The sequence below is a fragment of the Cyprinus carpio genome, chromosome B18 (assembly GCF_018340385.1).
Source record: "Cyprinus carpio isolate SPL01 chromosome B18, ASM1834038v1, whole genome shotgun sequence".
In the NCBI taxonomy this organism is placed as follows: Eukaryota; Metazoa; Chordata; class Actinopteri; order Cypriniformes; family Cyprinidae; genus Cyprinus; species Cyprinus carpio.
This window is the reverse complement of record NC_056614.1, coordinates 22,000,118-22,013,848: the sequence shown is the minus strand read 5'-3', so window position 1 is coordinate 22,013,848 and position 13,731 is coordinate 22,000,118. Positions and strand designations below refer to the sequence as shown.

At 35.8% G+C, this 13,731-nt stretch overlaps 1 protein-coding gene across 1 annotated transcript in view; it reads left to right on the top strand.

Annotated features, from left to right (window-relative positions):
* The window catches only part of LOC109070518 (voltage-dependent calcium channel subunit alpha-2/delta-1), a 93,764-nt gene that overhangs the window by 73,248 nt on the left and 6,785 nt on the right, over window positions 1–13,731 (top strand). Inside the window, exons 23-36 of the mRNA XM_042744365.1 lie at window positions 4,672–4,681; window positions 5,312–5,358; window positions 5,666–5,763; window positions 7,074–7,155; window positions 7,727–7,789; window positions 9,033–9,136; window positions 9,678–9,764; window positions 10,625–10,692; window positions 10,881–10,919; window positions 11,021–11,092; window positions 11,191–11,349; window positions 11,478–11,530; window positions 11,622–11,677; window positions 12,306–12,432. Of these exons, the coding sequence (XP_042600299.1) occupies window positions 4,672–4,681; window positions 5,312–5,358; window positions 5,666–5,763; window positions 7,074–7,155; window positions 7,727–7,789; window positions 9,033–9,136; window positions 9,678–9,764; window positions 10,625–10,692; window positions 10,881–10,919; window positions 11,021–11,092; window positions 11,191–11,349; window positions 11,478–11,530; window positions 11,622–11,677; window positions 12,306–12,432 (1,065 nt within the window). The remainder of the gene's footprint in view (window positions 1–4,671; window positions 4,682–5,311; window positions 5,359–5,665; window positions 5,764–7,073; window positions 7,156–7,726; window positions 7,790–9,032; window positions 9,137–9,677; window positions 9,765–10,624; window positions 10,693–10,880; window positions 10,920–11,020; window positions 11,093–11,190; window positions 11,350–11,477; window positions 11,531–11,621; window positions 11,678–12,305; window positions 12,433–13,731) is intronic.

Sequence of the window (13,731 nt, the reverse complement as noted above, 5' to 3'; positions counted from 1 at the left end):
CAAAAACGCATCGATTCACTGCAGGAGGCATTTGTTTGTAAGGCTGAGTAATTTATGGGCTAATTTAAATTTTTGGGTGAACTAACCCTTTAATATCTTCTCAAGTAAATGTTTGTTCATTTAAGAATGTTTTGATGTTTGCACTGGAAAGCAAGACAAAAATATTGAGAAAGAATAAATAGAATTTTTTGCAGTGGAAAGTTTTTGTTGGAGAACAGAGATGCTGAGAGCATTAGTTTGAGAAGAAAATAATCTGACATGGTGCTAATTATATTGACGGCAAATTCAGAGCAGATGTGTGGCCATTAACTCATTGACACATTTGACAGAAGCTTCAAACACCAATTTGCACACAAACAAAGGTCTAATACCACCCTGTTTAGACATGCACAAACCATATCACGTCGGCCTCCCTGTCTTTTATCAGCTGGTGATGGCTGTGTCATGGTTTTTCTGATCAGAAGCTCTGCTAATGGCAATAACGAGAGCAGAGCTAATAAGGGACTGTGTATAGACACAGATGACAATGCAGCAGATTATGCTCGATTGTATTTGCAATCCCCCCCCCCACCCCACCCCATGCTGCTAGTCAAATACACTGTTTTATTTTTATTAAATTCTGTTATAATATTTAGTAATATTTAGATTTTTTATATATATTAGGGGATAATGGCTTCAAAAACAAATAACAGATAACGAATAATTCTGCCCTAATATTCGGCTGAGGCTGGAACACTCTGGTGTTTGCTAGGGAACAGGTGAGCCAGGGGATCAGCACAATATTTTACACAAACCTCCTAAAGTCACGCAATAATGAGTGTGTGAAGTGAATGAATGTAAACTTTATGAATGAAAAGAGCACATATCATTGCCGTTGCCGCCCTTTCCCCCCCCCACACCGCATTGCCGTTGCCTCTCTGTGAATCTCTCAGAAATCAGAGCTTGGCAAGAGTAATATCAACTAAAATAATGCATCATACATGTTCTAATATGTGTGTATATTTAAAAGGCAATGATTAAAACCTTATAGGCTACGATATGATACATGAATAAATGGAATAAGCTCTGTGCAATCACCAATCAGACAGCCGCGTCTTTCAAAGACCAAGCCAGCTCTCTGTCAAGAGTAGGCTAATAATCAGCTTAGATACAGATACATTTTCTACTAGGCCTACATATTTCCTTCTTTATCTTTTGCTGGTTTGTGTGGTGTTTAGTGAAGTTCAAAAAAGACTGCTTAAAGATGCTAAATGAAAAAGAGTGCCTGGAATTAATTCAGTCACGTTCAGATGATTACCAAACGATTGTCATGAAAGCTCTCTTGTATGATCAAATTTATTTTTAGAAATTGATTTTATACTTTAGAACACTGAATAGGGCAAATAGTTGAAACACAAATATTTTCCATACTCTGTTCTCTTTTTTTCCCCATACTTTTCCAGATCTGCAAATTAATTAAGGTAAATAGCCACTTTTTAAAACTGCGCTGGAACCGGTGAGCCAAAGGAAATTATGTTGATTTACATAAAACTCTAATATTACAATGCAGTAGCAAGTGTGTGAAGTAAATGAGTGTAAATTCTATAAATGAAATGAGCACAAATAAAATAGCAGTGTTGCACTTGCCATTTTTCATGCATTTCCTGGAAATTACTTAAATCAATTTCCATATTTCTAAACTGCACAGGAACCCTTACTGTTTTAAATAGAAGATACAGTATTTAAATATTTATTGGATCACAAAAGGTCACCAAAATGGGAATCGAACTTGCGTTCCCCCAAGCACAACTGCAACACATCTCGAAAGACTGCCTATACAATATCGGCTTCAACTGTTAGAAGATATTTAAATAAAAGTTATAATCATAAAAATATTTTTTTAGTTAAACACAGCATATTTGTTCAGTGATAACTACGGGGAAAAAAGAAAGGCAGTAAAACAATAGACATAACTGTCTTAACAACTATAACTGTACGAAGTTCCGGTTCAAGCTCCTCCTACTTCCGGTTTTATCCGAATACAGATACAGATACGAATAATTTTGTGATTGTTACAGATACAAATACAGATACAAATACTGGCTTCGCTGCACACCCCTAATATATATATATATATATATATATATATATATAGATACAAATAATGTATATATACACACATATATATATATATATATATATATATATATATATATATATATATATAATATATATATATTATAGTATATATATATATTCAGTTTTCATTTTACCTATAAATAAACTAAAAGAAACTAAATACAAACTATATTAATTACATAAACACTGTACTTATACACAACTAACCTACTGACAGAATTTTAATATCAATATACTATATATAAATGTTTACCTATACATAAACTGAAACGAAAAAAAAAGTATATATAGACTGAACGAATACTTCACATAATACTGTACATGTGCAAAGAGAAACATTGTAAGTCAAGCAGCTAGCTGGGGAACAGTGCAAGATGATTAGTAGTGCACGAGCATGTAAACATATTTGAGTCTTTTGTGATTATGTACACACAGCAGTGTGTGTGAAAAGTGTCTCTTTAACAGATTCTGTGCAACGGTTTCCTCGTTTAGGACTTCTATATTTAATTGAACAATGTTCCTGATTTAAAACACATTTTAAGATTCTGGGTGGTTGCTTAGTAGCCCAAGTCAAGATAGCCCACCATCAAGAATGTGATATTTTGGTCTCTAGATATGACTGTGGTCCCTCTTTCAGTCAGTGAAATTGTTTTGGCCTTTTTGTCATCTGCCAAATGAAGATCTTTAGTCAGATCACTTAGTAATATGGTAAAAAAAGAAGCGTAATACCACCAAAGTTGAATACTAAAACTTCTAAGCATAGCCTTCAAGGGCATCACTTAAAAATATAAAACAAGGTTCTTCAAATCTAGCCCTGGAGGTCCGCTGTCCTGCAGAGTTTAGCTCCAAACCTGATCAACATCACCTGCCTATAATAACTCTCTTGTAATGCTGAAGAACATGATTTGCTTGCTCTGGTGTGTTTGATTAGGGTTGAATTTAAACTCTGCAGGACAATGGACCTCCAGGGCCAGATTTGATGAACCCTGAAAAAATAAAACATGAATATTTCTGGCTCTAAATTCAAAGCTGTTTTAAATTAGCCAATACATGCACACCTTAACCCAGTAAATTCAGTAATGCATGGCATATCATAGCTTAAGTAAAAATATGTACATTGGATCTAGCACTACTTTATTCCTTTTGGTTCTCTCGCGATTCATCTTTTATTAGATTTTGCAAGCAATTGCCTCAGCCAAGAAAACAATGTTGTGTACGCACAGCATGCCATCAGTTCTCAACAATATATTAAGAACAACTGTTTTGAGTTGTTTTGTCTATCTCTTTTCTTTATATTGATTTTATTACAATCACAGTTGATTTTCATTGTTCTAACATAAAAATTAGGGTTAATCCTTTGTTTGGCTGGGTGAAAGTGCAGTCCAGAAGTTTCCAGGCAAATCAACTTCTCCTGTATGCTTAGATGGTCTGGTTCTGTTTTGATCTACTGCTCACATCAATGGCTGATTGCGTGTGCACCTTTGATGTACAAAGAGAGTTTGATGTGATTTCACCAAACACTGGCTGACCTTTTTTTTTTTTTTTTTGCTGATCGTGAATACCACATGCCAATTTGTTCAACCATCATGTCATTTGATGTTTTCATCAAGCGTCAGAATTATTTTACCATGCCTGCCAAACTCTCCGCTCACTCCTCTCGTAACTCTCTGTGTTGAATGGAAAGGACTGCATCCATTTCTTCGCGTCTGTAATGTCAAACTCACATCTTTGTTGTGTGTCCAGGCTTTTGCTTAATCTGAAACCACCATCGTCTCCATTAGCATGTTTTATATGAAATGCTGTTTTCAGAGTATCCGGTTTACAATTTTGGATGTCTTTTGGGACTGTGATGGACTGTGGTAACTTTGTCTTTCTCTTTGTCTTCTGATTGGTTGGATTTTCACCACAGGGAACAAGGGCAAGTACTGCACCCTTCTCTTCTCAGACCTTCGTGTTTTATTTCATTCATCAGTTGTTGTATCATTTACAGTATTTTCAGTGTCATTTGCATGCATCTATTTTTTTTCCCCAGAGTGCTCATGTCACATCTGTGTGTGTGTTTTATCAAAATAATGTCACTTCTCAAAAGTGCATTTCATTTTTATCTAAAAACATTCATTCTGCATGCAGTTAATTACTGCTTTTGCCAGCAGAGCATCCAAACCTTTGTTATTAGATTCAAGGGGCAGATAGATTTGGGTGTCATCAGCGTAACAATGAAAGGAGACACCATGTTTCCTAAAAATTGACCCTATAGGGAAGCATGTGCAAACAGAATAAGATTGGAGCGAGAATAGAGCCTTGAGGGACACCACACGTAAGGGGTTGTGCATCTGAAGTAAATTCACCAACACTAACAGAGAACCTTCTATTGTTAAAATAGAATTGAATCCATTTGAGAGAATTACCCTAAATGCCCACCCAGTGCTCCAAACCTGAAATCAAAACAGAGTGGTCAATTGTATCAAATGCTGCCTTCAGATCTAACAGCAGTAACATAGCAGATTCTGCAGCATCAAGAGTCAGTAAAATATCATTCAGAACTTTAACCAGTGTTGTTTCTGTGGAATGGTTTTTCCTAAAACCCGATTGGAAAACTTTGAAAATATTGTTATTAAAGAGAAAGCTCTATAGTTGGTGAAACACTATTTTCTAAAATTTTAGACATAGAGAGCTTTGAGACTGGCCTAAAATTATTTAGCATTGTTGGATCTAAATTAGGCTATTTAAGAAATGGATGTACAATGGAATGCTTAATGTCATCTGGAACCATTGCCAATTCAAGGCAGCTGTTCAAAATCTTAAGAACAGTAGGCCCAATCACCTCAAAAATATGTTTAAAAAAATGAGGAGGAAGAATGTCATAGGAAGATCCAGAGGGTTTAAGCTGTCTTACAATAAAGAGTTTACTGGTAAAGAGTGGATGGACGGAGGGATCTTGACAAGGAGAGGGAATATCTAGCCTAATATCTTGTATCTTGTCAACAATATTATTAAGTTTTTTGTAAATAGTAGGAGGAGTTGTTGTGGGGAAGTTACCATCTATACCAGTCTAATCTCAGAATTACTAAATATTGACATAGGTAGATAGTTTTAAATGTTTTCAGTATTCTGTCTAAACATAATTAAATCTCTCTCTCTCTCTCTCTCTCTCTCTCTCTCTCTCTCTGTAGCCTTTGAAACCATGCAGCAGGAGAAATTAATTTTTGGCATATATGGGTACACCTTTATTGCACCCAGGTAACACACACACACACACACCACACTCACAGAGCAGAAAACTCAGAGATCAGAAAAGGTTTGGTCTGTGACAGGTTTTAGTCGTGACAGGTTTATGTGGACTGTATCTAGACTCCATTGGTCTTTGAAGGCCTATAAATTCACACCTTCAGACCCAAACTTTACTCCCCTTAACAATGGATCCCACAGACACGGCAGCAAAAATGTTTAGTGAAAACGTCACACTACTTGAATATGCACGCCTCAATGTGGTCATCAAACTGATTGTGTGTTTTGCTGTAATTAAACACTAATAATGTTTTTTCAGGGAATACTGCAAGGACCTCAAAGTCTCATCCAACAACACCCAGTTTTTGATGGACTTCAATGAGTATATTGACAGGAAAACTCCAAATGATCCTCTGTGTGAGTGCAAACCTGAACACATTTATCCATCTTAAAGTGTGAGTGCTGTGCCACAATGCAATAAGCTCAACTTGACCTTCCATTTCTTGTGTGATGAGTATAAGCTTTGCTACTTATTTATGTATTTTTTTAGTGCTTTCAGTTGATTAAAAAAACAAATAATCACATTAGTTTCTGAAATTAATCACAAATAATCGTGATTAATCCCACTTAACAATAAAGTTTTTAAACATTATTATATTGCAATAATTTCACATTCAATCTTTAAATTAACGTAGAAACAACAAAGACAATATATTTTTAATAGAAATACCCTTAGACTCCAGAGGGTTAATGGCATCTTTTTTATTTGCCTCAAGGTGATTATCACTGATACCAATACTACTGATGTCTCTATGAAATTATAAGCTTTGATTATGAATGTAAATATATATTCAGTGTTTAGCACAGAATGCAGTAAAACAGTATTCAGTATGAAGGTTAAATTCAAACATAGAACATAGAAACACCCTCAGTGAACTCTCTTTTGTTTATAGTTTAATGTTCAAGTGTTTTATGAGTCATTTTTGCAGTGATATTAAACCTGATGTAATCAAACCAACTGGACATCAAAGTTTCAAATAATTTTTCAGCCCCTTGCATAACACCACCTTTTGCAAACACAAACCACTGTGGTTATTTTTTAAAAAATGATGTAGTGATATCAGAGGTGAGGGGACTCAGATTACTCTCTTTTAGTGGCTGAGTCAGGTTGATTCCCACTCAAATGATGTCAGCGTGTGTGACGGTCCTGCGGTCTGTGAAGGTGACCCCTGCCAGCGCTCTGTTTAATCACACTGTAATTGATTAGTCTGCTCTGTAATGACTCCTGCGCTGTCTTTCTTCTTACCCATTATGACTCACTCTTTTCAGTAAAGAGATGCTATCGCTACAGAACTAACGAACAGACACACCCAAAAGATCTTTGCTTAATAAGCATTATTTTTCTCCTGAGCAGTAAGAGAGGTTTGTGTGTATATACAGTATGTAATTGTTTATGTAGAATTATGATTAGCAACAGACCGATATATATGTACACCAGACTGACAAACAAATTATGTTTTCAATTTTCTAGTTTCATTTGTTTCATTTCAACTGTTTTGTTTAAATTATTGTCACAGCCGTGAAGATTTCTGCAGTTTTGCAGTTAGTTTCCACATTCTGGGTCGACAGGGAGTGGAGTTTGAAAATGGGAAAATGCTGTTTTCCATGACATTATCCAATACTATTGACTATAAAGGCTTTCCTTTCTCTTTGTCTGTATTGTTCAGGTAATCTCACTCTTGTAAACCGGTTGCTGCTGGACGCCGGTCTCACAGCAGACCTTCTCAATGTCTGGAAGGATCAGAATGTGTAAGCTGAGAGAAAATCACACACATGGAACAACATAAAACACTCATCTATGTCTGTGTGAAATGTCTCGAGTTTTCAAGTTCAAAGATCTCTGCAGACCATAGAGACGCCTTCGTATAACTGCTGAACACAAAGCTCTGTTTAGAGTCCTGACATGAATAAGACTGCTGTCTTATTGTCAAAAGCAAACTCGAGAGTCTAGCAATTATAACCAGGCTTAAAGAACCCGACCATGTGGGAGTCCAAAAACACAGTACTTAATGCATATGACACATTTCAAAATTGTGTTTTTAATTAAACAAATGGTGTTAAATTTGTACATTGAGGAATGACCTAAATATTCCATTATGTTTTTTTTTGTTTTTATTTGGAGGCTGAATGTGTTATTAGTTACTTGGAACATTCTTAAAGTAATTGAATTTAAACTACAAGGCTAGAATACCTAAACAAAACACTCACAGGTGTGAAGCTAGTTACAGCTAGAGCTAGAGTTGCTTGGTTTCTGTTTGTGGTCTTTGGGAAACTTCTAAACTGCATGCTAAACATACTGACGTCTTTTTTATTTCATTAGAGATGGAGTTTTGGCGCGGTTTGTGGCTACAGATGGAGGCATTACACGTGTGTATCCTAAAAGGTAAGTTCCATTCACAGTTGTGTGAAATATGTGCACTTCTCCATCCCCATGTGTGCAAGTGTGTGTGAGAGATGCTAAATTCTTTACAATCTTTCTTCTGTCTGCAAGCCCCGCAGGGGTCTGCGGTTAAGACTGAAAGAAAGAGTGAGAGAGGATGTTTCAGAGGATGTTGCTGGTACAGAGTGACTCTTTTGAGATTTCTTATGGAAGCCATGTGCAGCTCTCACTTTCTTTCTCCTGTCTTTATTAGCTTAAATCTATGAGAGTTCATAAACTTTGGTTGAGTTCATAAACTTACTGTGGTGGTGTAAAACAGCAGGACGGTGTTTAAGAATCTATAGTGGTGCACTTATTTGCAGTTCATATTTACTCACCTCAGTTCCAGAAACAAAATACCTGTTTTCTTTGTCTTTTTTGGAGCTTCACAGCACCAACCACATTTGCGTTTTCTGGCATTGAGCAGCATGTACATACTGCTAATCATCATCTTTTTTTGCTTCATTGGGGGAAAATATAAGGTTTGATTGACATGGCTGAGATTTTCCACTTGTCGCTTTAAGATTATCTTCTGCCTCAAATTTTTGGGATGTTGTATTGTTATTACTTATAACACTTATAATAAGTATTACTTATTACTTTTTCCCAACAATCATGTATTTTGCTTTTTCTTTGCTTGAACCTTAGATTCATAAATGCAGTCTAATTAACTTTATAGGGTGTGGCTTTATTTTATTTTATTTTCAATATTTATTTCCAATAAAAGAATAACTTGATATGCTGTATTATTAATACTTATCTTGGAGATTTATGTCCCCTCTCTGAGATTTATGTCTCCACTTTAAATTAATTTATTAATTGCTTGATATTTATTTTATTTTATTCATAGATGTGAGCCACAGGAACACAGTTACACAGTTTTAATAAAACTGAATTTCTTTCTTCTTATTGTATATGTAGGAAAGTGAACAAACATTCAAGTAAAAAGGTTTAATATTTAAACATTTGTGTTTTCTTTCTTAAATTATTTCATTACACTGTCTAGATAAAAGCAGGATGCCTTTTCTTAACGAAAACCACTCAATCAAGTACAAGGCATTTGATTCTCTGTATGCATTCATGTAGGATTTTGGGGTTATGCATTCTTGCATTCAATTGTTACATTATTTATATTGCTATTGTTCATCATTTTGTTTAAAAGCCTCTTAATCTATTTCTTTCTCTCGCTTTTCTCCCTCTTTCTCAGTGCCGGGGAAGAATGGGGTGAAAACTCTGAGACCTATGACTCAAGTTTTTACAAAAGGAGCCTGGACAATGACATATACATCTTCACCGCCCCATACGTCAACAGTAAGAAGCACACTCTTGTTCTTTCAGTACACATCCCCTCTCTAACGTTTGGATCGACGTGTGCTCTCTTTGGCACACTGCTTTACTAAGACAGCTGTTGATCTACTTGAAATGCACACCTACAGATCTCCTGCCAAGGTCGAGTAAGCTTATATTACTGGGGGATTACCATTCAATGAGACTACCTCACATTCACGCACGTGTGGTCTGCAGGACTAATACACACACGGTCGAGAAGCACCCATGTGCCAAAACTCAACCCCAGGGGAATGCCTGGTCCTTGTGTTTATAGGAGGTTTTACCATTTAAGTTAATGGTGAAAGCAGACTGAAACCCTTATAGATCTCTCAAACATTTCGATATCAGATGTAACATGTCTACCTTGGCAGGTGTTACCAGAAGAATTGCATTTTACTTGTGTTTCATTATAATAATAAGGTTACTGTTTGGATTAGTTTTTTGATTTGTTGAATGGAGTGGAGGTATGAGGTTAAGTGTGACCTTAAATGCTTTTTTTGTGTTGTCTTTTCCCTTGAAACAGAGAGCAGAGAGTCTGGTTATGAGTCCGGTATCCTTGTCAGTAAAGCAGTGGACTTGGACATTAATGGAGCAAAACTCAAACCTGCTGGTGAGCTCCTAAAAAATACAGCTACTTAACTGTTCAAAAGTTTGGGTCAGTATGATCTTTTTATTATTTATATTAATATTTTTATTGACCAAGGATGCATTAAATTGGTTAAACGTGACAGTAAAGACATTTTATAATGTTATAAAATATTTCTATTTCAAATAAATGCTGTACTTCTATTGATTAAATAATAATAATAAAAAATTATAATTCAGCTATTTCTTTTTTTAATTAATAAAAAAACAGTAAAATAGAGCTGCTTGAACCTTAGATACATAAATGCAGTCCAACTGACTTTGTTTTATTTTATTTTATTATTATTTTATTTCAACATTTCTTTCTCGTAAAATGTATTTGTTATTATGGTGTATTATTAATACTTAACTCAAATGTGACAATTAAAAAAAAACAAAAAAACAGCCTCTTAACATTTGAATGATAATGAAAATGTTTTCTATTAAATATTTGGTCGATATAATAAATGTTATAACTGTTTTTTAATAGACCTATATATAGTGAATTATCCAGAATTTCCAACCAGTAGTAAAGTCATTTCTCTGTGGTTAAGTAAGTGGGTTATCTTTAAAAGAAAAAACCCAGTAATGTCACTGGTATTTGGTTTTATTGAAATTGGCCAGTTCTTGCGTAAATAATTTTGCTTGTGTTTTAATGATTCATCACTGATGACTAATGAAGGTTGTGACTGATCGTTTGGTCATTCTCTACATTAATTTCAGAACTTTGTCTGACCCTGACATTGCTTCATCTCATCATCTGAATCTTTTAACATTATATTTGTTGACCTCGCGTGAGTAGGATTTCAACACCGATGACAGTGTGTGTTTTGTGTTATCATACAGTGGTGGGAGTCAAACTCAATGTGTCAGCCTGGATGAACAGCTTCATAAACGCTACCACCAAGAAAAATGTAAGCAGAAATGACCCTCGTTTCCTTATCGGCACATGTGGAAGCTGTTTAGTCACAAATGCAGCCTCTCTAGATGGGCTGATATTGCTGTCTAAGAGCGGAGATGAATTGACTTGCTCTAATGAATGTTGTAAAAGACTTGTTTCATGAATTCTTAGCTCTCTCCTCACATAATTTCCTCTCCGCAGTGCAAGGATGAGATCTGCGGGTGCCTCAGAAATGATAAGGTAGGGCGCTGACTGCTTCGTGCTGCTCTGACCTCTGTAGCCACTTATCTAAAGCTGCTTTCACTCTCGGTTTCTGATGAATGGCTGGTTTCACTCCTCAGCAAGTGGACTGCGTGATTCTGGATGATGGCGGATTTCTGCTCATGTCCAATCAGGATGAATATATTACACAGGTAGAATATATTTACAAGGCTAATGCCAGGTACAGCAATACTGTGTGCTGACAGTCATACAAAGAAGTAGTTTTCATATTCTCACTCTGATGTTTCAGATAGGTCAGTTCTTTGGTGAAGTGGACCCTGTTCTGATGATAACTTTGGTCAATACCTCGCTGTTCTCTTTTAATAAAACGTATGACTACCAATCGGTCTGCGACCCGGAGAGAGAAACTAAAGCTGCTGCCGGACTCCGCTTCTATTTTTTTTGTGTGGTATAGTTTTCGTGTTAATTTATTTAGAATGAATGTATGTGTTTGTTTTTGATTTATTTATTTTGTGTGGAAAGTAAGTAATTTGTTTGTGATTGTGGCATCTATGTTTCTGTGTTTGTTTTTGACAGCCAACGATAGCAGATATGCTGACTGTAGGCTGGTGGGCCTCCACTGCGGTCTGGTGAGAAGAAATAGACACCACTCACTGAGAAACAGACATAGAGAAGGATTGCAGTATGAAGTGGATGTTCTCATTTGTTTCTTCCTTTTAGGTCAGTTTTGCAGCAGCTACTTCTCAGTCTGACTCTCCCAAATATAGTGGGAACAGGTATGTCTCAATAAAAAAAAACAGAATTTCTGGCGCTTCTAATTTGCAATCAAGAACTTTGGATTTTTTAAATCAAGATCCTTTTAATTATTTAGTTTTTTGTAGTTGTTGTTGTTTTTCAAATAAATCAAGAAAATTTTAACTTTTTAATTCTACACAATTGTTGGCGAAAATACTAGTGGCCTAATGTATGTGTACTTATCTTTTTTCCACTTTAAAAAAAGAATATATATATAAGAATATCTTTTTTAAAATAATTGCAAATAATATGTATATATATATATATATATTTTTAAAATAATTGCAAATAATATGTATATATATATATATATATTATTTGCAATTATTAAAAAAAAAGTCTTTATTACATGGATGAAATTATGTCATTTAAATGCATTGAGTAAATTAAGTGAACTTTACATTTGATATAGTAAAATTGAAATTGATTTCATGCAATGCTGTTAATTGTCAAAACGTTCAAGAACTGCTGTAGTAATTTGCATCAATTGAACAAGCAGCAGGTATTTTGTGAGTGTGCTTGATATATAGGCTGTTGATTTGCGCTTGTGTGTTTTGATATACATGATATATATATTTTGATATTGCTGGTGTGTTTGTGTGTTTGCAGTGTACTCGGAGGATGACCTCTCGGATGCCTTCTCCAAAGAGAGCTGTATCACTGAACAGACTCAGTATTTCTTTGAGAACGAGAACAAATCTTTCTCTGGAGCTATGGACTGTGGAAACTGCTCCAGGTGAGGACTGTTTTTCTGTTTGTGTGTGCATAAATCCATCCGCATTCCCTCTGTCCGCGTGTGTGGGAGTGCGTGTGAGCATGTGCAGATGATGTCAGCGCTGTCTTTCTGTCTCTTCCTGGATAACTGCTCATCCCGGTAAGTCATCTCTCCAAGGATCGAGCAGCTCAGCTTTCCTTCTCTTTTTCTTTCCGTCCCCTCTGCCCGCTCCCTCGTTCCCCGGATCCGTCCGACGTCCAGCCGGCCGTAAATCCCTCCGGCCGTGCTGTTTAATGTAACACCGCTAAAGCGAAACGTGTTGGGGTGGTTGGGGGCGCTCGGCCTGACAGAAACTCTACGCCTTTTTTATGAGCCCCACGTGTGACTCTGCGTACGATAGCTTTTCTTCCATGTTAACTACTTTAGACATGTAAAGTTTAACAAGAGAAATCCATTTGTGAGATCTCAGGAGCTCGAGACCTGAGCTTCGGCGTATGTAATTCAATCTCTCTCGCTGAGACATCAACACTAGATAAGGGTTAAGGGTAAGGGGTGTGCATGTGATTGGTGGGATGAAGAAATTGCCAGAGAAAGGATGGCTTAAACAGAACATCAAGGAGACTACGGCAAATTAGACTTCTTATTTTTTTTGACTTTTGCATTGGTTGTCTGCTTGTCTTCTTTCAGCCTTACAGATATAGAGCTTTTTGGACAACACACTCCCCTCTGAGGTTATGTAATGCCTCTGTTTTGAAACCTAGTGAGCTGCCTTGCTGTCTACTGCCTACAGAGGCACTAGGGTTGAATCAATACTGAAATTTTGGCTTCAGTGCATTACCATCCTCTGGTCCCATGGTATCAATACCAAATTAAGACCGTAGGCAACAAATTAACAGTATCAGCCGACTGATGAACTGCAAGAAGTGCCAATAATTTCAGTAATTCAATGTTAATGTTTCATTATTTATTTTTAAAGAATGAAAATAAGTGTTAAGTTGACAATTAGAATAATGTATGTGTATTTCAGTTTTTCCGACAGAATGCTGTTTTTTAATCAAAAAAGAAAATGTAAACTGTGAAATAAATGCAAATATATCCAGTTGCAAATGTAATGTTTTCAGTGTTGTATACTGGGCCACAATAATATTTTTGAAAATTGATGGTATTATTTGCAATATTTAATGTTGTTGCACTTCAGTGATAATTAAATTCCAACTTATAAAGAGTACCATATATGTTACTTTTGTTAAACCCAACTACTATTTAAAAAAGTTTGGAGTTGGTACGTTTTCTTTTTTTTTTTCTTTTTTTAATAAAGTA